We start from the raw sequence: 25,995 nt of genomic DNA, 5'->3' as shown, positions 1-25,995 counted from the left end.
GGGTTGGAGCCCTGAGCACGGGGAGTGTGGCCCCATAAAGAGCCCGGAGGGTTGGAGCCCTGATCCCTGGGGCTGTGTCCCCATAAGGATCCCGGTGGGATGGAGCCCCGCTGCTTGAGGGTTACATTCCCATAAGGATCCCGGTGGTTTGGAGCCCTGATCTGCGTCCCCATAAAGGGACTCCTGGTGGGAGTAGAGACCCCCTCCCTGAGGGCTGTGTCCCCATAACAATCCCAGAGGGTTGGAGCTCCTCTCCTTGGGGGCTGTGTCCCCATAAGCACCCTTGGGGTTAGAGCCCCACTCCCTGCAGTCTGCATCCCCATAAGGATCCCGGTGAATTGCAGTCCTGCTCCTTGACTATTACATTCCCATAAGGATCCCAGAGGACCGGAGCCCCTCTCCCTGGAGTTGTGTCCCCATAAGGATCCCGGTGGGTTGGAACCCCACTCCCTTGGGGTTGTGCTTGAGCAACCCCACAGCACAGCAGACACCTCATAGCCCATTGTGGCCGTCCTGTCATGCCGTCCCACGGGGATAGCATCCCACGGCGGCCGCGCCGTCGGCAGCTGCTGGCACTGGCAGCGGTGCTGGGCTGGCTGCTGGCGCTGCGCCTGCTGCTGGACCTGCGGGCATTGGGGTTGCTCTGCGGGGTGCTGGCGGCCGTGGGCGGCTGGCTGGGACCCCGCGCCCTGAGCCGGCCGGGCTGGCGGCTGAGGCTGGAGCGCTTTGCCGGCACCCTGCGACCCTCCCCGGCCAGCCCGCAAGCCGAGGAGCAGCTGGAGCGGGAGATCGCCGGCACCATCCGCAAGGTGGTGCGGGATTTCGTCTCCTCCTGGTACCGCACCGTCAGCGCCGAGCGCGCCTTCGAGGACGAGGTGGAGAAAGCCATGGCCGGGCTGGCTGCCGAGCTGAGGCGGCGGATGGGACGGGTGGATCGCAATGTCCTGGCTCGACGCCTTCTCCTCCTCTGCAGCCACCACCTGCAGAGCTACCTGCAGGCCTGCCAGGCCCTACGGGACGCCCCGGAGGGTGGCCGGACGCTGTGGCAGGAGTACAGCCGGATAGCGGGCACGCATCCAGCCCTCCGCAGCCCGTCGGCAGAGGTGGGCTACACCCGGGCCGCTGTGGAGGTGCTGCTGCAGGCGTTGGTGCCCCAGCCCCACCTGGAGACGCGGACGGGACGCTTCGTGGTGGTGGAGCTGGTGGCCTGCAACGTGCTGCTGCCCGCTGTCAGGAAGATGGCCGATCCCGACTGGATCAACCTGCTGCTCGTCGCGGCTTTCTCCAAGAAGCCCCGGGAAGAGGAGGCGCCCCCTGCGCCCCCAGTGCCTGACTGCTTGTCCTTTGCCGTGCAGCCAGATGCAGCTCCTGCAGGGCTGCCCCCTTCCCCGAGGGCCACGGAGGTGCCCGGGGCTGCTGGCGAGGAGGGAGAGGTCACGGCAAGCGGGTTGAGTCGCACAGAGGTGCCTTTCCTCCGCCCACAAGCCCTGGGCTCCCTGTTCCCTTGCGAGGGTTTGGAGCTGGAGTCCCCTGCACCTGATCCTGGCCAGGACGTGGACCTGCTGGCACCATCGCCCGCCAAGGAGTGTCTCGATGACACCCTCCCTGATACCCCTGCTGTGCTCGAGGGACCGGATACTTCAGAGGATGGTGTGGGGGACTTGGAGGAAAGCAATGGCACCTGCGTGGATGCTGGCCTGCTTCCTCCTTCTGCATTTGTTCTGAGCTCCTGCCCTGACATCCAAATTGATCCAGCAGTGGAGAAGGAGGAGGAGAGCCCACCTGTCCCCAGGAAATCCTCCTCACAGAGGCCCTGCAGCTTGGGGAGAGAACTGGGGGCATCAGAAGTGCCACCACAAAGTCCCCCAGACCCTGGGCAGACTCTTCCCCTGATCTCATCCTCCCCGACAGCTCCCATCAGCACCTTCAGCTTTGAGCCCCTCAACAGCCCCGACGGGCCGGTTGTCATCCAGAACCTGCGGATAACTGGGACCATCACTGCCCGGGAGCACAGCGGGACTGGCTTCCACCCCTACACCCTGTACACAGTCAAGGTAAATGCTCCCTGGGCACCTCCCCCTTTTTCAAGATCCTGCCCCAGCTGGGCAGCACGGACTGGGGTTTGGAGATACGGGCTTCTGCTTTCTGTAGCTTAAAGATTTTTGTCTGGCAGCAGGGGAAGATCAGGCATGGTGACAGTGGCTGTTTGGATGCAGGACAAGGGGATACAACCCTTGGCCAGTCATTGTGTGGGACTTCTGGCATCTTATATCCCAATTTACACAGTCCCTTCATCATGAGGGATTTGTGTGCTATGCAGGGAAGGGTCAATCTTGAGGAATTATTGGACGGGAGCTCCATGGGGCTTGGGGGTTGTGGGGCCAGCAATGAGCACAGTATATCGGGATTGTTTTGGGGGCAGTAAGGATTAATGACTGTTGCTTTCCTCCTCAGTATGAGACAGCCCTGGAGGGTGACAGCACAGGCAGCCTTCAGCAAATGGCCTACCACACCGTGAACCGCCGTTACCGGGAGTTCCTCAACCTCCAGACCAGACTGGAAGAGAAACCGGAGCTCCGCAAGTTCCTGAAAAGTCAGTGCCTGCATCAGCTTTCTGTGAAAGTCCTTTTTCCTCTCACCCCAGTCTGTGTTCCCTCTCTGCTCTGGGGTTATCCAGCACTGTCAGAGCATGCCTGGGCGGTTCATGGTGGTCGCATCCTCCATTGCCTGTGCAGAGCTGATTGGAGGATTTTTTTTTTCCAACTTGCAAATTCCAGTGTTACAAAAACCATCCTTGTTCCCATTTAAATCACAGTGCTTGCTTTTGCAGTTTTGTTCCTTAGCAGTGAGCAGCAATATCGAAATGGGTATCTGCAAGTATCTTGTTTGTATACAAGCAAGTGTTGGACATGAGCTTTATTTAAGAAGCAAACATATTTTTTTCTACCATTACTTCTGTTTAAAAACAAAAAATCATTGGATTTAACATGTTCCTACTTAATCCTTTGATATTGATGGATCTGGGGTTTGGGTTGGAAAACTGCTTTGTTGAGAATTTTGGGGCTTTTGGAATTAACCTCAAGTCTTTTCACTAAACTGATGTCCTTGATTCTTTGACATTAAAGGCATGGATGGTACAACATCCAGCAGAATGCAGGTTCTGTATGGATTTAAGGCCTGATTCAGTCAGCCTGGTCTGGGACGCATATTATCTTGGGCAGGGCAGCTTGTAGTGGTGGTATTAAGTGGGAGAGCATTGAGATTTTGATACAGCTGTTAGTTTTCTGGCACTTGCTAATGCATTTGTTTTATTTGAAGATATCAAAGGCCCAAAGAAACTGTTCCCTGATCTTCCATTTGGCAACATGGACAGCGATAAAGTGGAAGCCAGAAAAAGTCTGCTAGAATCTTTCTTGAAGGTGAGCTACTTGCCCAGTGCCTGCTTGGTGTCCACTGCCTCCCATGGCTGCTGAGGTGATTCTCACCATTCCCCCTCCTTTGGTGCAGAGATCAGGTCACTGCTGATCTGTTAGACCTGAGAGCTGGGCTTTTGCACTGGCTGCTGGTGTCTTTTAACTTTTAAGTATGTTTTTTGTTTGTTTCATTTTCACAAGTAGCCTCTAGACTCATTTTTTTATTTTTACTATTACTGGGGAAAGTGCAGGCAGAGAATATCTACTTTTTTCCCTGCCCTGCTGTCTTGAGCAGAGCCACAGAGGGGCAACTGCCCTGTCTGTGACGGACAGCCAGAGGTGGCAAATGGACTGTCCTCTACGTGCAGCAGGGCCTTGAGCTGGCAGCTGTTGCTTTCTGTGAGCTGGAAAGCAGTGGATCAGGACAGCTCTGTACTGACAGACAATAGAGCACACTTGGTGTTTTCCTAGCCTGCTTGTGTAAAGCACAAGTGGAAGTTGACTCAAAGAAGACCTAAAGCTGTTATCTTTCCTTGCAGCAACTGTGTGCAGTCCCTGAGATTGCCAACAGTGAGGAGGTGCAGGAGTTCCTCGCCCTGAACACTGATGCCAGAATCGCGTTCGTCAAGAAGCCCTTTGTTGTCTCCAGGATAGACAAGGTAGACAAGTGGGAAACTGCTTACGTGAACTTCTTTTGATTGCACTCAGACTCTCCTTTTGCATTTGCCTCTTGGGCTTTATCGTCTATATCCATTCCTGCTGCAGTATTAGCAAAAAAAAAAACTCAACGCACTCTGTGTAACTGGGTCAAGCTTGCCCAGAAAGCCATCAAGCTAAACAGGGTCAGAGCCTGTCTCAAAGTTTGGGCTGTTTGTTTTTTTTTGTGTTTTTTTTTTTTTTTTTTTCCTTATGGAAAATAGGGATACAGCAAATCTTAAAACTCCTGATTCTTATGCCGGAAAACCCTACCAATGATTGATGTAACTCCTGGCTCTTGCAGATTGTTGTCAATGCCATTGTGGATACCTTGAAGACAGCGTTCCCCAGGTCAGAGCCCCAGAGCCCCACGGAGGATCTTAGCGAGTCTGAAGTGGATGGGAAATCTCAGACAGATGGGAAGAAGGCTAACAAGTAAGGGCTCCTTCAGCTTTGCCTGTGCTTCATGTAGAATGTGGAATTCATCAATAGGCTGGCTCCAACATGAAGTACTGACTTGATGCTTCCCTAGTTTTGGATAATCCGTGGCTGTCATATTTTAGTTGAGTTGCTTTCTCTTTCACATGCTGAGCAAGGGTGTTTGAGTTCCTGTTTGGGTAAAAGATTCTCCAGGAACGCTGAAGGTTTCCACAGCAATTTCTGCTCGAGGTTTCTCTGTGGTTTCTTCCTGAGGGAACGCTGAGGTGGTGGCATTTGCTGGGAAAGATGTTGATGCTCCTGAAGAATTGCTTTTTACCCATAAGCATTTACATGACCTACACATGCGGTGAGTCACTGCAAAATACAGCTACAGCTTGTGAGACATTGGTTTGCTGCTGGTGAGAACAATTACTCCATGCACAGCACTTCAGGGCAGATTTCAAAATGTGATGAAGAAAACATGCAGTGTTCCAGCTAGTTTTACCTGTATTGTCTACCCGGAGGCTTACTCCTACCTTTCCCATGTGCTTCACGCAGTGACACATCACTTTTCCTAGCAGAAGTTTGAATATTTATTTAGGAGTAACATTAAAGGTCATTGCACCTCTCCTGCTTACCAAGAGTTTGTTTGTTACCAAGAGCTTGCAGTGATGAGCCCTGTTGGGCTTGCCACTGATTGTTCCCTTACAGAAGAAGGGAAGGTTTCTGCATGAGAATGACTTTTTTTTTTTTTTTTCTTCCAGGAAAGAGTTGTTTTGCTAGGGAAAGCTGCTTTGGACAAAAAGTTTAAAAAAAGAAAAAAAAAAAACAGTTCAACTTTTGAAATCTCTTGGCTGAATGGGACATTCCTTCATGATAAAGACTTTTTTTTTACAATTTGTCCCAAGTCCAAAATGCCCTTTCACATCCTCCTTTCTGTATATGTGTTTACAGTTGGGTTTCACAATCCTGCTGAGTGTCTCAACTCAGTTTTCTGGACACATTCCTGGATATGCTGATGTGCTCGCACCTATCTGCATGTGGGCTTCTATCTCAAATAGCTGTGGAAGAAGGTGTGTGTGGTAGATACCGGGAAGCCTTGGTTATGCCAATGTTTAAGAATGCTAAAAGCACTCTAAAGCTTTCATTACATGGTTGGTTCTACAGCTAGTTCTCAGTTATCCTGGGGGCAGATGCTTTTCTGAACCACTTTAGGTCTAATCAGACTTCTTAGCTTGGGTTTGACACTGGACAAACATAGCTGGTTTGGAGTTTTGGCTGAGACTGGGAACTCATCACTCGTGGAGAAAATCCTGACCATGATGTGTTTTTCCTCTCCAGGTCCAGGCTGAGGTTTTCATCCAGTAAAATCACTCCAGTGCTGAGTGTGAGTGAAGCCCATGACAGGATCGTGTACTCCGTGAGGGAGGGCAGCGCTGTAAGTTCAGATCCTTCTTGTGATCCTTCCGTGATCCTAATCATTTAAAATGTTTGGATGCTGGCCTGGAATTATCCACGGGCACAAAGCTGTGGTTGCTGCAGCCTTGTTCCCACACGCCAGGCCTTTGCAGAAGGGCAACGAGCAGCCCTTGTTGTGCCATTGGAATAGAGCAAGTTGCAAATCAGGTGGTGGTGGGGCTGTCTGAGCAGTGGAGATTGTGGTGCTAACACACTGGTGCTTTTGTAGGCCTCTGGCACCATATCGCTGGCTGCTATGGAGTCCTTCATCCAGAAACAGGAGAAGCTGCTGGAGGCAGTCCCCAGCAAAGCTCCTGAGAGTGAGGGAAACAGAGAAGCTAAGGAACGCCCCACGCAGGAGGATGCAGACAGGCTGGGCCCGTCGGAACCGGGAGTACGTCCAGACACAGACACAGGTGAGTTCAGCCCTGTTTCAGGCTCTCCCCTGGTAGTGCAGCAGCTGCCTGCTGAGAGCCTGCACACTCAGCTTGCAGGGTCTTGAGCACAAGGAGCTGGTCCCATGCCTGTTGCACCTTCATTAAAGAGAAGGCAAGCTGAGTCTTTTCTAGTCCTGTTAGGAGATCCTTATTGCTCTTGGAAGCAAATTGGGTCTTGGCTTGGTTCTGTCACTGTAGATCTTCACCTTGGTGTACTTGCTGCAGTTACTTCAGAGGTATTTCTTAAGGACATGCTACCTAAATTGCTAATGTTGTAAAATCAGGCTCTGTTAAATTGCCAAATAACAGTTTCTTGGTAGTCTAAAGTTAGCCTTGATATGTTCATACACTATAAAAGGACATTTGAGGTTGTTAAGGTTGGATGAATTTGCTGGGAGTAGTAAATGTGTAACCTCAGTTCGAGGAACAATGTTCCCTTTCTGGTTATAGATCTCTCCTCTGAAGCACAGAGGTCCTCTGTCCTCTCAGAGCAGTTACAAGATTATCCTGAGCACGAGCAAAAATATGTTCTCTAATCTTCTTCTTGGAATAGCCAAGCTGTATCAGCTGGAACTTTCCAAAAACTTCACTCCAGTGGTTCAGGTTTGGCAAGCTCTGAGTGAAAGCACATGCTTGTGACAAGATGGGTCTGGTATTCTGAAACCTAGCCTGTGCTACCAGCCTTGCCTGTAATCTTTGAACCACATGCCTGCAGTTGTTTTGGGGCTGCTGGGCAGCAGGACTGGAATCAGAGGTCAGTGCTCCGTGCAGAGGACAAGAGATACAGGCAGGCCAAGTTAGCTGAACTCTCAAAGAAATCCTGTGTAATTGATGTCAAATCCCTGCAGGTCTGTGATGCCTCAGAGCTGAGACAGGGCAGGATGAGGGGAATGGATGTGGGGAGGGACTGGCTGAAGGCACCCAGCATCCCTGTCTGCTCGCTGGGTGACCTCTCGGAGGGCTTGGCCAGCAGCTCCCTGGGGAAGGAGGCTTGGATCTAATAGGAATAAACAGAACTTCATCCCGACTCCTTTCCTGTGGGGCTGCAGTGATGCTAAACAGCCTGCTCTGCTTTTAGCTCAGGGAAGTCAAGGCTCAAAGGGCAAAGCAAGGACTGACTTGTGCGTGGCCCAGAGAAGAGGCACTGAGCACACTCGGATGCCGTCTCCAAATGAACGGCCTGGAGTTAGTAGTCCAGCTGGTGAGCAGCAGGGAGGGAAGGAGGCAAGCCAGGGTTCAGAATCTCTCCCTGTTATCTCCAGCAGGCCTGCTGCCCCTCCACGGGGGGAGAGCGGCTGAAAAATGAGGTGCTGGGGACCAGCAGAGCAGGAGCTGCTGCTGTGCAGTAACTCACCCTGCCGACAGAGCAGCCGTGGCAGTGCAGGCTGGGGTGCTGGCCTAGGAGTGGTTGTGTCAGGCAGGTTTGTGGTGTGTTAACGGGTTTGTTCTGCACCCCAGCTACAACGGTTTGGGGCCAAGCAGCATACAGGTCGCTTTAGCAAGCTGAATTCGTGCTGTAGGCTTTGACATCCATCTGGGAATAAGAAAGGTTTTGCTGTCCCCGGTCAGCATCACCCAGGATGTGTCGGCATGTGCAGGGGTTATTGTCAGGACTGATGCATCTGGTGTGTGCAGATGTTTGTTACATCTTCCTGCTGAGACCTGGACCTGCCACACGATGGCAGCCCACAGACACCGACCGGAGCCTTGCGCCTGGAAAACTGCCTTGAAAGAGGGGGAACTGTTGAGGGAGACTGGGAAAGATATTCCTCATCGATGTGCAGTCAGTATTTTCATCTCACCTGCTTTGGGCATGCTGCCATCCCTGTCCATGGGCTGGGACTTGATAATCCCTCAGCTGAACTGAGTAGGAACTGAGCAAAGCTGCTCTTGGAGCAGTCAAGTTCTGGTGTGCCCCTTCGAAGGAAAGGATGGTGCTGCTTGAATGGGAGAGGAAATGAGTGCTGGGAGGGCAGGAGCCCCAGACTGGCTATGCTGTAGCAAGTGGCATGAAGTGTTAGGCTGGGAAGCAGAGCATCATTCAGGCTCTTGGCTAAAGGAGTGGGTTTCAGGTGATGCTTTCTACCATATTTGCTTAGGATCTGAGCTGGCTTCCTCATCTGAGCCTCCTCTTCCTCCTTGCAGACTCGGAGACAGCTTTGGCTGACCTGGCCCTGGACTTGCTGCGCCTGCTCCTGATGGATCACTGGAGCTGGCTCTGCACGGAGGACATCCAGAAGGTCTTCCACCTGCTATTTGGGACCCTCATTCAAAGGTACGGCCTCAGAGACCAACCTCACAGCTCTGTGGCAGCACTGCCTCTCGAGTGAGACTAAACCAGAGTTTTTATCTGAATGCAGATAAATACTTTCTGTTGCATCAAACATCAGGGGCTTGTAGAGGAGGTGCAATGTGTACGTGCAGTGAGCATCCTGGAGGTTTGCAAGGTAAGCTGCTTTCCCTGTGAGCAGCAACATGACCCCAGTGGACAGCCTTCTGCCTCGTAACACAGGGGAAAGGAAGGATCCAGCCCTGTGAGTGAGAAGCTTCCTACCTCACTGAAGGAGCAAGTGTACCCATCTCCTCAGCCCTCCAGGCAGGAAATGGCTTCTGCTGGTCTACCGCAGCCTGGGGCCTCAGCTTTTTCTTTCTGCAAAAGGAGAACAAACAGGCACAGCGAACAGGGAATTGTCAAGTAACAGCTTGGACTGCAATCTCCCGGGGCCTTTGCTCTCCCTGATGTGTCCCTCTCCAGTCTGCAGTGGGCCAATAATGCTTGTGCCTTGGGCATTGACCCACAGATGTATTAGGGAAAGATTTCCTTTCCAGCTGGTATGCACTTGCCAAGCTTTTCTGAGGCCAGTGCCTCTGTGTGGTAAGGCATTGGGCCAAGACACACAAATAGAGAGCATTTCTGTTTTCTTTTGTAAGTCGGTGACTATCGCTAGCTGAGGATGTGGTCCTTTGGAGTAAAAGATAAGCCTTCCCAGGAGAACTTTGGCTAGGGGGAGCCTCAGAGCAGTGTTTTTCCCACTCCTGCACCCTATCTTCTATAGGAGATGTTGAAAGCCGGCGTCAGAATGTGCAGGGCAGCACGTTGTAACCTGGGTGGTAACTTGAGCTGCCCTCAGCAGAGGTTGCCGAAGCACTTTGAGGTCAGGGGCTGCTGGCTGTCACTCCAAGTCGGTTTCTTTGCGTGGGAGGAGGTGGGTGTCGTTCCCGCTTCTCCAAAACGGGTTTGGTGTTTTGGGGAGTGAGCTGGAACCCAATCCTTGTGTGTAAGCACGGAGGTATGAGAGCTTGAGCGTGCACGTCATCACCTCCTAATAAGCAGTGTCCCCGTCACCCAGGGGGCCTGCAGCACAGACACGTGGCGTTGGTATTTTCCACTAGAGAAGCTGTCATACACAAAGCACATGCCTGGCCCTGGAAGGTGGAGGAGCTCTGCGTGTTGTGCTAGCAGGGGAACATGAGGATGAATGTGTTTGTAGCAGTTCTGCTTCAGTGGCTCTGGGGGAACCTGAAAGTGCTGTTACAAGCAAACTTTTGGCTGGAAGGGAGACGGGAAGTCCTGCGAGCCCTTGGTGCCACGCTCAGGACCTCCCGCTGGGTGTAAAAAGAACCTTTTGAGCTAACTACGTGTCCCTGGGTCTGTGTGTGTCTGTGCTGATAGCTGTGTGTTGACACTGGCTCTGGGCTTGTTCTGGAGCAGTCGGGAGTCGGCGTGTCTGGTGCGAAGGGGCTGGGGAAGGAAAGGAGCTGGCAGGGAGAGCTGACCTGCTGCCAGGACGGTGTTACTCGGGGGTTGCTTCAGGGAATACCCCCCACTCCTCTTTCTGCTGCTGCAGCTGCCACCCCGACACGGAGGGCTGTGCTTTGGTCCCCTAAATGGAAAGAGTATCAGGGTAGAGGTTGTCTTATCCTGAAGCAAGGTGAGAGGTTTTCAGTGATGCTGGAAGCCCACGCAGAGGGTAGGACGCTGTAGTGGGCACAGAACTGGGGGCAGCCCAAATCTGCCTGTTACAGAAGCTGTGATCTGGTAGGAGAGCAGAGCTCAGTGCCCTAGGGAGATGATTGAGATGAGGGATGTAGGTGTCCCCGCAGTGGAGGAGGTGTGGGAACGGGAGGGCTCCCTCCCAGCTTGCCACGGCACCCTGGCCCTTCTCGTGATACCTGAGCAGGAGGGGGGCTGAGATGGGTGCTCGTGGCTGACCCAGGTGGTCCCTGCTGCCCTGAGCAGATCAAGAGCTCTCTGGCTCAGACTTTATGCCAACTGCCTGTCTGAGGGCACAAGGTGGCATTTCTGTTCCATTTAAGCATTGGCAACGTACTCACTGCTAGGCCGGACCTAGCACAGCCTTCGTTCAGGTTCTCAGGCAGGCACTGTGTCGGGGTACCCTGTGCAGGTGGAGAGATACCGAAGCTGTTTGGGAGCGTGTGCTCTTCGAGGCATCATTGCTCCTGCCTCAGAGAAGAGGTGGACGAACACGAGGTGGCAGGCGTCACACAGCCTGTCCCTGACTGTGGCTAATTACAAAGCACAAGTGGAGTCATCCTCCCTCATAGGAAGCCCTCCTCTGTTCTGTCAGCAGCTGGGTTACGTGGTGGGCATTGGAAAACCGACCTAGCAGTGTTTTGGGTGTCAGGAGTGGGCTGCTGCTGGAGGCTTCTCTGCTTGGTCACTGGGAAACGTGCTGCTCCTGCAGCCTCCTCCATGGGCATTGCTGCTGCTGTGCACCACGTGTGCCTCATGGGAGAGCAGAGAAATCAAAGAAACACCAGCAGAGAGGTCAAATTTCAGAGAGCCAGTCCCCTCTCCTTTGGGAGCTTGATCTCCAAGGTGTGTTGTGCCCACAGGACCCCTGTGCTGACACGAAGTGCCCAGCGTTACCTTGCTGGTGAGCCAGAGCTCCCCATCCCACTCCGTTTGCAGGGAGCATCCCTCTACACATCTCTTTCTCCTCTCTGTAGCAGAAGTAGCTGGAGCCAGGCACTATCCGTCTCCCCTGACTGTCAGCTGGGCAGCGAGAAGGACGGCAGTATGACCGAAAAAGGTATTGTTAAGTAAAAGGGAGGCCGCGTCTGCAAGCCCGCATCTGAGCGGGGCGCTCATCCCATTATGTAACAGGGAGTGATCCTTTTTTGGAGCAGAAAGGAGAGGTGGGTGGAGAGGAGGCTTGCTGGGAGCCCAGGCAACCCTGGGGCCAAGGAGCGCTTCCAGCAGGCTCTGTGTGCCTCTCCCTGCCTGTAACCAAACCCCGCTCCGTGCCCCTCCTCTGGCTGGCTGCTGCTTCCCTCCCCCAGGCTGGGAATGGAGATCTCGCTCTCACCAGGAGGCTGCAACAGGAACCTGATGGCAGAGGGGGGTAGTTGGGGCTATTCTGGGCCCCGAGGGTGTTCGGGGAAAGAGCTAAAAAGCATTTGGAGAATCTGTGTGCTTTTTGGAGCCCGTGAGTCAAAGCGGCGTTAAAAATACACGGCAAGCATGCGAGCCACTCTGCGGCTGTGACCCCGCGCCCTGCCCTCGCTGTGTCCCTGGTGGCACGCTGGTCACTGGGTCAGGGTCCAGCAGGAGCCAGGTAGAGCCCATCTTGCCCTGCTGGGGCTCTCCTGGGTCTGCATCTCCTTCCAGCAGAGCCTGGGATTCTGGGGAGGATTTATATGTAGGTGCTTTTCCAGAGTGCAGGTCCAGGAGCAGAGCTGCTGGCTTCCCTTTCCCGTGCATCACAAGAGAGCCACAGCAATGCAAACCGCCGAGCTGACAGGAGGGGACCCATCACACCCCGTAACCCCAGCGGTGGTGGCTGTGTGTTTAGGGGAGCACACATGCAGCAGGCAGCTTGGGGTGCTGTGTTCCACATTCAGATAAACACAAAGCACCCCTGCCTTCCCCAGGAGCTCAGCGGCTTGCCTTGCTGCTCGTTTTGGGTCACTGGTGCTCCTCCAGGCTTTGTCCTGTCCTCTTCCTCAGCAAAGCAGCCTGCCAGGAGCTGGCTACAAGAGCAGCTGTCCCCCAGCAAGCAGTCTCCTCTTCTGAAGTCACTGTTCTTGAAGGAAGAAGGGACTAGAGCCTTTGTGGGTGGCTGGGAATCCGTGTGGATTTGGAGAGGTGATGCTCGAGCCCGTGAGACGTAGCCAGAGACCCAGGGACAGGCAGGAGGCAGGTTACAGATGGCCACCTGGCTTTTGTGGTCACAGTTCCTTGCAAGTTCTAGCTCTGTTTCCCTATACATTGGCACTCAGGGGGCTGGCTGGCTTTGCCAATTTCTAGTTTTCCTCATGGGGCTTCCTCTCCAGCTCTGGCTCTGCACTCACACAACGCTCAGGCTGCTGTCCCTGCCTGCGGTGCGTCGCCTCTGCTGGCACGAGGGGGAGCTGCCGGCTGTCCGCAGGGTGTGCAGGTAGGCAGCAGGGCAGAGCAGGGCTGTTCAGTGCTGCAGGGCCCCAGTGCTGGAGCCTGCAGGGCTGTGGGCCATTATAGGATGCCTTTCCAGTATTGTCTAGGATATTCAGTGCATTTTCAATGGGGGCTGCAAGGCTGGGGAGAGCAGGACATGTCCCTTGTCCCCAGAATGTTCTTGGAGTTGGCTGTTACAGGGATTATTGCTCGTCGGGGTGAAAACCACCGTCCTCTTGCCATCCCTGCCTCTGTGCCATCAAGTTTCCTGTCCCCCCATTGCTGATTCACCACATGCACTAGTGGTGGCAGTTCAGCAACGTGGCTGGTTTCTTTAGCCCTGCTGCCAGGGGCTTGCTCGCTCGGCTTACAGCCCACCAGGTGAGAGCATCCCAGACCAGCTTCCATTGCCCGTGATCAACAAGTGTCCTGGGTCATCAGCCGAGCAGCACTGCAGCCAAATTCGGGGTCCCTGCAGCAATCCAGGCATCAGTGCTGGTCCAAAGGATGCCTCAGCACACTGTGTGCCTCTGCCTCCTGTCCCTCCTTCAGCAGGGACATGGCACGGTGCTGTGACCGTCACGCAGGATGGGCTCAGGTAGGCTGTTGCAGGTTACCCCGTGCACTACCCTGGGCTGCCCTCGCCTTCTTGCTGTCCTCTTGGCTTCGGGGTGCCGTGCCGGCGCCCATCAGCTTCAGGCCAGGTGTCACAGGCCCTTGTGCAACTGCTGGTGTGAGTCAAGGAGCTCGTAGCTTCAGGGTGTTGCTTGCTGATTTTTCTGTTTTCTTCTTCCCTCTTTTTTTCCTTGATCTCTGTGCCAACAGAACTGGCAAAAACAAAGACCCTTGGCAGCCTCCTCGATCCTCTTGACTTGAAAGTGCCACTGGCGTGTAGTGTTGCCTGACCCTCTTAAATGTCCCTGAGTAAACCTGCCTGCTCGGGCAGCCAAGCACCTGCAGCCCCGGGCTCTTTGGGAACACGCTGCCCACAAGTGACACGTCCTGGCCGTCCTGAGCCCCGTGGGCACGCAGGGCTGTGTCCGACAGCGGGGCCAGGTGAGTGCAGAGCTGTAGGTGAGCTCCACACCCATGTCACCAGGTGTAGGGGGTGTCCTGGGGCTTCCCTGCCGGTGTTATCTCTGAAAAGGGCACTGCCCAGGGCTGGCCCCAGGAGGAGCCGTGCTGGTTTGTGCCAGAGCTGTTCCCAGCACCACTGCTCCCTCTTTCCTTTGGCCTCGTGGCTGGCAGGTAGCTCACTGTGCCGCTCGGGCAGCAGCTCCAAGCTTTGCTGGCAGCAGCAAGCTGCCAAAGGAGCAGGGTCAGAATGGATTTAGTTGCTCCAAATATGATCTCTTCTGCCTTGTTCCCTGGGGGAGCTGATGCGGGCACGTTTAGCAAGCACCTCTGCACCAGGGGCAGATATATCTGCGTGGCTGTAGAGGTGCTGGGGTTCCTCAGTGGTGCGAACTCGTGTCCCAGCTAATGCCAGCAAGAGTTTGTGTGGGGGGGAGCCACATTATGGCACCTTCCTCCTTGTCACTGGACTCGGCTATCGGAGCTGCAGGGAGCAATAGGAACCCCAGGCCTGTGGTATGTCAGCAAAAGCAATCCTCGGGACTGCGTGTGTCTTCGTGTGTGTGTAAAGTAAATAAAAATCAGCTTGGAAACGGGCCTCGATTCAGTTGTCTCCAAGCACCTGGAAATTTTGGATCTGGCTTTGAATCTCTGTCCCAAACAACTTTTTTTTCCCCTCATCTAGAAGCAGCATTCTTCCAAAAACAGCCGCTGGAACGAAGCAAGCACTCTGTGCTTTGATAACAATTGCAACATTATTTTAACTGCATCTCTTTTTTTCCTTTTGACTCTGTTTCAGCAATTAGATACGTGCCAACTTTTTTTTTTTTTTCCAAATTAAGAAGAAAAAGTAACTTCCTATTGCAAGTAGAGGAGACAAAGGAGAAAAGGATTGCGAGGAAATGATTTCTCCTTGCAGGTTTTAGTTTCCCCAGGCTTGTGAAGGGTTAATGGTGTTTTTATGTATTTTGTTTCTGAAGTGGGCTAATGAAGCAATCTGCTCTGAGCAGGACCTGGCTGAGACAGCCTGGCCTCTCCCTGGGGCACTGCTGAGAGCTTAATTGGCTCAATAAATACTTGATGAAGATGTTATCGAAAGCCGGGATGCTTTGTTAAAAATCAAGGGGTTTTGGGGACGATTTTTAATCATGTAGCTTCCCCCCCCTTTCCTGAGCCCCATGGCATTGCAGGGAGATCTAACTTGAGAAGAGCAAAAACGCAGCGGAGCGGCTCAGTTAACTCACTGCAGGAGGATGTGAGAGCTGGAGCCCCCTGTGTTTACCAGCTTTCTTTTTGCAGCAGGTGTGTTTAGGAGAGAGCAGCGTGTGAAGTGGCAGTGGCAGCAGCGTGCCCCAAATCCAAATGCTGAGGTACAACCTGATGCCTGCAAGCAGTAGGGAGCAGTCTGGTTTTCCTCCTGCCCTCCCCAAAGTGTCGCCCCTGCCCACCTCTCCCAGGGCTTCTGCCAGCTCCACGTCTCAGGGCTGGGTCGAGCAGATAAAATAAATCCCACTGCCCTGCGCTGCTGCAGGCAAGTGTAACAGGGTAAGGGCACGAGGGATGCCAACGCTACCTGGGTCAGCTCCCCGCAGCTCCGTTTGTTTCTTCCTTCCTCCGGTGTGCTGCCCTTGGCCGCGCTGGGTTTGGGAGGCGCGAGGCTGGCAAGACACTCTGTTCGAGGGGCAGGCACTCAGCCACGGGGCCGCTGCCTCACTGGTCAAACACTTCATCACCGTGTGCTCGGGCAGGGGTACAGGACGCATTGTTCGTAGCATATACAATTGTAAACTTTTTATAGGGCAGCAGGAGAGGAACGTTTCCAGTAAGGCGAGAAGGATAGTTTACTTTTTGCGTGTGTGCCTTTGGCCAGAAATTTAAAAGGACTCGGGATGCTTCGTGTTTGATTTATGGAGGGCTTTTTTCTTTTCTTTCTTTCTTTTTTTTTTCTTTTCTATTTCCTTCCTCTCCAAAGAGTTTACCGATGGCCTGGACAAGTGTGGGTTTGCTCTGAAGGTGTTTGAGCAGAGCGTGCCAGCACTCAGCTGCACGTGTTGCTGCTGGCGGCGGTGCAGGGAAGGTGAACGTGGGCTGGAGTAGCAGGTGCTAAAAGCTGAGCCTGGGGGCAAAAGCGCTCCCTTTGTGTTTTTCCATGCTTCTAACTGCCTGCTGCAGCTGTTCCTTCGGTTTTATAAGCTTTGCTAAGAAATGTTTTACAGTCAAGGCATTGAAATGTTGCTCTTCGTGAGCCCTTGAGCTAAGGATATTCTTGTGGTTTGAGGCACAATTTGGGGAAGAATTTGGGGGACAAGTACTGAGAAGGGAGGGATGGTCTGGTGATTTAAATATCAGCCTTTCCTGAATTCATAGGAGTCAGATGCTTGACTACGTTGTGCATTTCCAGATGTTGCCTTTTTCTTAAATCCTTTTCACTACCTTGGTCTCACAGGCCCTTTTTGAGCTCCTGGTTAGCCACGCCGTGTTAACTGACCTCGGGGAAACGGGGGCCTTGTTCTGGGGTGGAAGGTGGCAGATGTTGAGCTGGACTTGCTACTGTTCTGCACAAATCATCTGTATTTATAGAGCTTTTTGTATTTATACAGCTAATGCAGACTAGTAGAGGCATTCCCATCTTCCTCTTCATCCTAACATGGGCTCTACATTTTGTTTGTCTGAATCCTTGCAACCCCCAGTTTGGGGGGGAATCACAGTTGCTGTTGCTTCAGATTTTAATCACAATCAGCATTAAAAGGTTTTCTTGAATACTTAACCCAAACATTCCTCAGCTCAAATGAATTTAGCAGTTCTCTCCCAACCTTGATGGACAAGAAAAGCAGAGGTTTATCAGCACCGAACAGCTGTGTGTAAGTTTGGATAGCACTTAATTCTTCCTGTCCACTGGACCATTTGTGGTCCTTCTTTCTTTTCCAGACAACACAAACCCAACTTCTCCAGCCTTTACCCGTGGAGATGAGCTCTCTTTCTGCAGGTGAACCCTCTGGGCAGGCCACTTAGAGGAGCCAGCTAAACTCCGGTCCTTACACAGAGCTTTGTCCTTCCTGACTCTGTTTATCTAGGCTGCCCTGCGTTAGCAGCCCCGTTACTTTTAGGGGGCAGAGAAGAGCCAAGGTATGTACCACCCAGGCCTTGTTTCTCATTCCCAGGGCATTTCTGCCGTTCTCTCCTAATGGGCCCCTTCAGCTGACCTTGGAGTTCCAGCTTAAGCCATGGCATTAAATCAGCTCTTTTTTAGCAGCCATTTCATTCCTCCATCAGCAGCTATTTCAAACGGAGGACCCTTACAGCATGGGCAAGCTATGCTCCTCCAGACAAACGGCCAGGACCTCGTAGCCTTTGCAGTCTGCCTTTTTGCATTGGGCATTATCAAAGCATTTGAACGTCTGAGCCCAGGAGGTCACTTGCTATCTATTTCTGGTCTCCACTGAAGTGTAAGGAGATGGTTTGGTGATGGGTTTGTTTTTCTTTCTTTCTTATTAAGGCTACTTCTTCATGAAATACCAGAATGGAAATAGTAACTTAAAAAAGATAGCTCTATTTGTGTTTCTTACTGGATTTATTTCTACCTGGGAGCGGGGGGTTGTGCAATTTTGATGTGGCACACGGATCTCAAATGTTTTGTCCTTTAATAGTATGAAACATCGTCTGTGATCAGCTGGTGGAGGTCAGCTTTGGGCCCACGTGTTTGGAGTTCCTATGTGAGAAGTGTCAACTCTTAAGCCTGGCCTAGCACTGGAGCAGCAAGGCCTGATGGAAAGGTCAGTTTGGCACAGAAACCCGGGGTTTGCTCAGGTAGGATCTCTCAGTAAAGCTAGGTGTGAGCCTCCCTGAGTTGCAGATGGAGCTGTGAGTGCTGAGGAATTAACTTGCTCCTCGGCATTTAATAAATGCTGCTCAGGCATGGCCCTGTTTGCTGTGCAACTGCAGTGTGTGTCCCTAGCGTGGATGGTGGTGGGACTGCTGCAGGCTGAGAGCTGTGAGAGCACCAGCTGGAGGGAGTAGGGAGGAAAACTCCTCATGGACAGGTTGCTCTGCTTTGATCATCTCTTTTGGAACATCTGAGGGCATCAGCTGCTCTTGCAGGAAGGATGCTGAGCCAGGGGGACCGATGTGATGGTTTCTCTCTTCCCACTGCTTTTGGGATGGGTCCGCACACCGGTAGGCTGGCAAAGGGCACCAGAGTGTCCATCCTCTGAGCTGCTGCCCTTCCTGATCTTCTCTTCCCAAACAGGAAGGCAGGGAGCTGCCGGAGGGAGTGAAAATCCATCCACTGACTGTGTTTTGCAGCTGTGGGAACGAAGACCTACAAGCACTTGCATAACCCAAGTGCATGCACACAGGATAAGATCTGTAGGTGTTACCTCCAGGCCTTGTCACCTCATCCTGGGGACTCAATAGGACTAAAAGAGCTAGAGATGGAAGGTTGTTTGTGTGGGTTCTTCCAGCATTCGTCACTTCTCAGTCCGCTCTTGAGCTGTCTGGAAATGTGTGCTCTCTTCTCGAAGTTCAGCTTTCACTCTCCGTGCTATTTGCTTGAATTTTTGCTATTTTAGGAGCGTTCCTAAGAAGAAGAGAGTTTGTTCTTTGCCTTTTGCAACCTTTTAAAGGATGACAAGTAACTGTTGCTGAGGTGAAATTCAAGTCAACATTGGATCCGTTGTCCCCAGACGCGGGGTTGTTCTGTTTGCAGCTCCGTCCCCAAGTCTCTGAACTTCTGTTGCCTGTCAGATGTTTTCTCAATTAGAAAAACAGATTGTATATGAAAACATATTAATGAAAGCTCTTTTCCCTCGAGGAGCCACAGTTTAGCACTTTAATTTGGTCGGGGATGGCTGGAAGGTTTTACACGATCCAAAGGTGTTAAACTCTGCGGATTGCTGGAGATAAACTCTTTTAAACAATTGTCTTTCAGACGTGGCCTTTTCCTAGACAAGACAGCGCCGTGACATTTCGTCCTGTTATTCTGGTGGCAGCCAAGCTGTGGATCTCTGTGCTATCTTGTAGCAGCATCAGTACTTGGGGTCCCTGGCGAGACGGGGTGTAAAGGCCGTGTGTCTCCATCCCCAGTGCTGTTCCTGGGATGGCACAGCACGCACCAGCACCGCCCTGCCCTGAGGCTTGCTGGCCTCGCTGCTGCAGTGCACCGAGGCTCCGATCAGGTTTAACACTCCTTGCTTTCACAGCTGGTCTCTCCTAGGTGTGCAGCCTTACCAGCCTGCAGCTAGGCATCTTGATTCCTGCTGAGGAAGGGAGCGGTACCTGCCCTTCTGCCCGCTTACCTTTAGGTGCTGCTATTCCTGATGTTCTGGTGGCGCTGCCCTGGTTGCATGGGGAAAGACGCCCTTGGCCCAAATGCCTCGCCTGAGAAGAATGCAGACAGTCTGGCAGAGCGCAGGTTAAATAAAGTTTGCCTTGGCAGGGCCCATGCTCTTGGATGTACTGTGAGCTGCCGGGGCGTAGTGGTGACGGAATTGCAAGCACGAACGCCAGCTGCCAAGAGGAACGGGTCTCCTGGCCCCGCTCGCGGACTCCTCTCCTCTGGGACTCTGGAAGTGCTGGCGAAATCCAAGCCTTCTCCCTGCCCACCCCAGCCCAACGCTCCTCTCTGTCTCTGGATCTCCTGCTGCTGAGGACGGCGGCCGCGGGCGAGTCCCAGCCACGAGAAGTCAACGGGGACCCTCCCGTTGACCTCGGTGGCGTCAAGGATTTGGCCGCTGGCTCCCCCTTGTTCTGGCGGGGAAAGATTTTAGGCGGTGGTGAGTCCTGACTGATGGCCATGGCCTTTGCTGCTGCACAGGGAAGTGATTTAACACCTTGGAAACAGGGTCCGCCTGATGCATGGAGAAACTTCCCCTGACCAGCTTGGGTGGCGTTGACAAATCTCCCCTGCCCTGGCTGCAAACACGTCAGGGCCCTTTTGCGGAGTGACATTCCTGCGGCGCAGCCTCAGGATTTGCAGGTTGTTGCCATATAAAGGGCACGGTTTGGCCCAGCAGGAGGGCCAGCGAGTGGTTTTGTTGGCAGGTACCTACGCTTCCTTTTAATAGATGCGCAGCACGGGGTTTGGATGGGAGCTGCAGTGAGTTCATTGCCTGCAACGGGGGGACGGGGAAGCAGCAGGATATTCATGCCTCACCGTCCGGGGAGGGTGCATTTTGCTCTCCCACCGAGACACCCTTGACTCTTTTGGTAGCGGAGGGGCTGATGAGGGGAGTGCCGGTTGCCAGACCACGTTCACATCCTTCCAGTCATTCACAGGGATTGTTTTAGAGTTAAAGCAACAGTTTTGGAAGATGGAGATGGGGGTGGTTCTCCCAGCTCTTTGAGCTCTGTCATCTGCTTGTGCATGGACATCACTGCAGTCGTATCCCTTTGCCGGGTTCTCTCCAGAGACCCATTAACACATTTGATTTCTCGTGGGCAGCAGGGCAATGGAGCTTTTCACTGCTTTTCACTTTTCCTTTGTGACTTCACATGTGTTTGTAAGATGGGAAGCATTTACCTAAATCTGGTGCACAGGAAAACTCAGCTAATTTAACTTGTGAAAATGTATTTTATGTATATACACACTTGAAAAGTGCATGTTAACTTGCCCAGCAAGGTGATTTCCCCTCCGTGGCCTCAGCAGAAAGCTCCGTAGTTGGTCCAAGTCTGACATTTCTGATCTCTCTCTCTCCTGCCCTGTGCCACAGGTGGCTGGAGGTGCAGGTGGTGAACCTGACCTGCACCCAGCGCTGGGTCCAGTACCTCCAGCTGCTGCAGGAATCCATCTGGCCCGGAGGAGTTCTACCAGCCGTGCCTAAACCAGCCAGGACAGAGGAGCAGAAGAAAGCAGCAGCAGAGCAGGCCCTGCAGAGCCTGATGGGGATCTTGCCTGGTAAGTGGGCACCAGAGACGGGTCAGGAGCTGCAGGTGAGGCTGGAGAACCCTCCAGTGCGTTGGCATCTCTGGAAATACTTTTACCATGATGGAGTCTGCTTGTGCCAAAGCACTGAGAAATGTTCCCAACCTTTGTGGTTGGATGGTTTCCTGCAAGGCAAAGCAACAATTTCCCAGTTCTAGGCAGTTTGCACAACCACTTAGGGAACAGCCCAGCTTAGAGAGCAAGGGCATGTGTCCTGGTGATTCCCAGGTGCAGACTGCCACACATTCCTTCTTAGTGCTGGTGGTGCTGCTCCTGCTGAGCCACTCCAGAAAGGAGGGGCTCAGGCCAGCCTGTGGCACGCAGCAATCGTTTGGCTTCTTGCTCTAGAGATGACAGAGTGGCTTTTCCACTGGGCTGAAATCATGAGTGCAGCTGCACTGGATTTCCCTCCTGAAGTTTGACATGGGGACCTTTGGCATTGAAGCAGCTGTTGCCTAATCCATGTGAGTGTAGCCTGAACTTTTAACTCCTTGCTGCAGTGTAAGGGGCCCTTTAGTATCCTTTGGGGATGGAAAAGTGCTACCAGTGTATGCTGTTCCAGGCTGAAGCACTTTCCTGGCAATCAGTTCCTGTCCCTGGATGTTTTTTCTCGTGGTAATATCGTGCACGAGATGCCTCAGGCTCAGAGCACCATCACAAACGTTGATTTGGCACCCTCCAGGAGGAGGCTGAGCCCATTTTACTACAGCGGAGACGTGCTGTTCCTAAAGCTTTGTCTCTGATGTTGACAGATGTGATCCAAGAAATCCTTGGAACCAGTAAATGTCGCATGAGCTGGAACCTGGTGCTGGAGTCCCTGGGCCATCCTGTTATCAACAGGTATGTTGATTAGTCTCCTTACTTCAGCAGCCTGTGCAGTGGGTCCCATAAGCTATGCTCACGGCTCTGCTGTGAGTTTCACGCTGCCAGCTTCTTGGCACAGAGCCTATCTGGCTAATCTTGCTAGACTTTGTATGCTATCAAAGGGAATCTGGGACAATTATCGTGAAGTTGTGTGTTTTAGGACCTCAGTCTAGCTGGAGGTTATTGAGTCAATCATATTAATTATGTTGTCAGGCTTGTTTAGGTTGTAGATGTCCTGGGAGGAAGCAGAACCAAATCCTGGTTTAGTCTGTTGTTTTTAGAAGAGCTTAGGGAGCTGCATGTATTTGTAGATGGTGCTTTTCTGCATACCTGTTTCTGTACATTCGAAAAGCGATGTTTTTTGTGATTAACTGCAAAGAAGTGCATGTGCCACCTCACTCTAGGAGATGCATTTGTACTTCCTGTGCTGCTCATCAGCTCCAAACACTTGCTGGTTTGGAAGGGTGGGGGGAAACCGAACCATCCCTTGAAACCTTTCTTGTAGGGTATGAGATCTTTTGTCTGTCTCACGAAGGCAGGCAGAGTATTTCTTCCTTGCGTGAGGAAGGTACAAGCCTTCCTTTGGCTCCTCTGCGTCTGGAGCTGATCTCCCAGCTCCACTGTGCCCCGACCAGGCTAAGATTTGTCTTCTCTCCATTTCAGGCACCTGGTTTTCTGCCTCTTGGACATTCTGCTGGAGTTCTTGGTTCTGAAGGGCTCCAGTAATGAGCTCGAGACCGCAGCTGTCGCGCCGTCTGACTCTAGTGGCCTGGAGAAAGCAGGCATTTCAGCACATTAACGAGGGCTGGTGTAGCCAGCAGTGAGGGAGAGAAGAAGCCACAGGCATGGGATGATTTGATTTTCAGTGCTTACTGAACATGTCTGGGAGCTTCTTGTAAAGAATTTTTCCAGCCAGTGCTAAATGAGGCTGCTTCCAGGCTTCTCTGTTTTGACTGGGTGATGAATCAAGCCCGCTGTCAGTGGCTGAAGAGGTTTTTCGGCTGTGTAGTGTCTGTTCCATCGCTGACTTGATGGAGAGTCTGAACTGAAGATGCCTGACTTCTGTGGAGCTGGATGTCCTGAGAAGGATGTGCGGGCTGCATGCAGATGCTGTTTGGGTTTCATGTCTCGCCCCATGTGTCTGAACAGCCCAAATGTACACACAAAGGCAGGTGGCACACACGACCTTAGCTTTTGGGGCTTCAAGCTCCACCTGGCGCTGCCATGTAGAGGCATGGCGGTGCCTTGTCACTAGGTGTTTCTCCAGGACAGGGGAAATGAGGACCAAATGCTGTCCCTGCTCTCTACAGCAGCCTGCCTCATGCCTACGCAGGGCCACCTGCTCTACCAGAAGGAAGACAGGGAGAGAGTGGAGCACTGGAGATGTGAGAGCAGCCCTGAAGTCAGTCAGGAACCCATCCCCATTGCCCAAATAATTGGGAAGCTGGAAGCAGTGCAGAAATCAAAGCTGCTGTCCTGCTTTAGGGACAAAGAAGTTGGCTCCTGCTGCCACCCCTCCAACATGGTCTTGTTCTGGCATCTTTTGCTCCCTGAACAGTAGGAGGCAAGTAGGGCAGGCTGTGGTCCTGGAAAAGAGAACCATCCCCATGCTGAAGAGGAATGGTAGCTTAGCTGGACTTTAGGATTCCCATGTATTTTGCCTGCTGAGTTCAATCCCAGAGACTCGCCTGGAAGGCACAGGAGAAAGGGAGCTGGTCCATGTGTGACACATAGCAACTAAACCAGCTCCCAAAGTGCTTGTCACAGCGAGCTCTTGGAGAGGAGCGAACACCTCTGAGCCCAGGAGGAGAGCTGGATGCATGTTCTGGGAAGGCAGCTGGTAAGGTGGCCCTGGGAGCACCACCTTAACCCGGGCTGCTGTCTCACTGCGGTTTGCTGTGCCTGCTGTTGCAAACAGCTGTGTGCAGACTGCTCCAAGAAGTGTGTCAGCTCAGGCTGTCCAGTGCCATCCGGCACAGAACGGCACGTCGGGCTGACAGCTGCCTTTCCGGGTCATCCGAGACTCGAGTGGTTTCACAAGCTTACGGTGCCCACCTGTCAGGCTTGTGACGGGGCAGAGGGACATGGAAAACACACACCAAGAGACAGCCCTGTCTGTATTTCTCCCAGGATATGGATCACCAAACTGACCAGCGCTGGACTTTGCTAATCAAGAGAATGCTGCTCCTGGTGCTCTCAGCAGATCAAAGCACGGAGAGAGGACGTTGCAAGAGGAAAGCACGCAGGATCACGGCTAGTTCCCACGTTCCAGTACCAAATGGTGCATTTCATGCAGCCTGCATAGTTTCTTGGAGCTGGATAGTCCATGGCGAGTTTGGAGAACAGGTCATGGAGCTCCAACACGTGTACTGCTGAAAACAGAGCCTCTGCTCTTCCCAGGGACAGCTGCTGAATAGTGGACACTTCTCTGTGTGCTGCTTCATGCTTCTGTTGTGTGTGTGCCCGTGGTGTGTGGTAGATGCTGGGAAGGAGTAGCTTGCTGCCAGGAAGTATATTTTTAGGGAGTTCCAAGGGTACCCAAGACTAGGCAGAACCCAATGTAATGAAATAAAGCAGTTTTGCACAGCTTATTGGAGCAGTTTCTCAGCAATGACACTTTTGAGCTGGCAGACCTGCCTGCCTGCTTGGAAAGGAGGGAGTTGGGTAGCATAAGAGCAGATCAGACAACACGTTGGAGAATGTTCCATATGGAATAATGGCCAAGCAGCAGGTCAGGAAGCAGGAATCCCCTGTACCCTTAAGCACAATACCTACTTGGAGCACCCTCTTCACCCTCTCTTTCACTGCCAGCTTCTGATTCCCTTCTTTCTTTCCTACAACTTCCATTACTGCCTCCCCTGCCTCGAGGAGGCAGTAGGAGAAGGAGCCATCAGCCAGGGCTGGCTGATCCTGTTGTGCTTGGTGGCTTCCCAGATGCTCTTGGTGGGCTTGCTTGCTCTTGCTTTTTCAGGAACTTTACAGCACCAAGGCTGCAGTGTGTCACTGATTAGGGATATCGTTATCAGACTGCTGAGAAGAATCATTCAGAGACAAGTTACAAACTCCACGCTGCCAGCTCCACCTGAGGACAAAGGTGTAGTACAATCCTTACAAACACTGCATTTGTCCTCACATGGATGAGCTCAGGCTTCCCCTTTGCCAGGAAGCCCTGATATGCCTGCCTTTCGCCCTGACCTCTGGCATTATGCGAGCAGCTCAATATTCATTCCTCCTGGTGGAAATAATTTGTGATTTCCGCTGGCAGGCTCCGAGGAGCATAGCTGGAGAGGTGGCACTTGGCTGGAATGCTGTGACAATGACTGTGGTTGTAGCAGACAACTCGGTGTGTGCATCCTCTGCACCTTTCACATGAGGGCCCCGAGCCCTGCATTTTGCAAACGTGCTCACACGATGAAGTAGCAGCATCTCCTCTGTGTTACCTGGCAGTTGTTGGGGCACGGAGAGATGAAGCAAGTTTATTTGCTTCCACTTCAAGCCAGCAGCAGAGTTGGGAACAGACCCCAGGAGTTTGGACTGTGAGATCTGTGTTTTAATCTCCTGAACCCCCTTTCTTTTCTTAGAGCAAGGAAAACAAACCAAGATTGCCGGAGCCCTTTCTCAGGCTCCCACTGGCCAGGCTTCAAGCTCCCATTCTCTCCTTCATAGATATTAGTCCGTTCTCACAGCCAAGATGAAGCTGCCCATGAACAGCATAGGAACAAGTAGCCCCTGTCTGTACCTCGTTGTTAAGCAATACAAAATCCAATAAAAAAATCAGCTTTTTTTTTTTTTTTAAACCTAATGACAGTTTTTTGTCTCACTGTAGCTTTCAGATTAAATTGAGCACAACAGTGGCAAGGGCAAGCTTCTTTAATCAGGTAGGCTGGAAGTTTATTTTCTCTGGACTATGACTGGAAATGCTGCTTTGGTAAAACAAACAAGGCCAGCAAAGACCTTAAACTCATTCTGTGTGTCAAGCTCCCACAGTTGTTCCAGCGACTTCCCTTCTGCACAGATTTGTGTAGAAAGCTATAACCAGGGAACTTCAAGGCATCACCATAAGCTAAACAGTAGTTGTTGTATTGAGCTAGAGCATGATTTTTGAAGAAAAAAAAAATCAGGAAAAAATACACTACTGTGCACTGAATCCTTGTCGCCTTTCCTGTATTCAAACCCCTGTGTCAGCTATTTGTGGTCTGTACCGAGGAGTGCTGGTCTGAGAACCTGTTTTGTGGTTAACAGGGAGCAAACTGGTGCTCCAAGTACCTGAGACTTCTGCTCTGACTCTGTGTACAATAATACTCCATTTCAAAATTA

The 25,995-nt window shown here is 52.4% G+C and overlaps 1 protein-coding gene across 1 annotated transcript; it reads left to right on the top strand.

Annotated features, from left to right (window-relative positions):
- SNX19 (sorting nexin 19) lies at positions 1 to 25,995 on the top strand. The gene is made up of 11 exons (XM_032201824.1): positions 1 to 2,054; positions 2,455 to 2,593; positions 3,319 to 3,419; positions 3,953 to 4,072; positions 4,414 to 4,544; positions 5,871 to 5,967; positions 6,217 to 6,403; positions 8,570 to 8,699; positions 20,603 to 20,787; positions 21,567 to 21,654; positions 22,342 to 25,995. The coding sequence occupies exons 1-11, from the start codon at positions 519 to 521 to the stop codon at positions 22,475 to 22,477; spliced, it is 2,850 nt and encodes a 949-aa protein (XP_032057715.1). The 5' UTR covers positions 1 to 518; the 3' UTR covers positions 22,478 to 25,995.

This window comes from Aythya fuligula, chromosome 22 (assembly GCF_009819795.1).
Source record: "Aythya fuligula isolate bAytFul2 chromosome 22, bAytFul2.pri, whole genome shotgun sequence".
Classification (NCBI taxonomy): domain Eukaryota; kingdom Metazoa; phylum Chordata; class Aves; order Anseriformes; family Anatidae; genus Aythya; species Aythya fuligula.
Note: the sequence above shows the minus strand (reverse complement) of the source record. Positions and strands in the feature narration are given on the sequence as shown.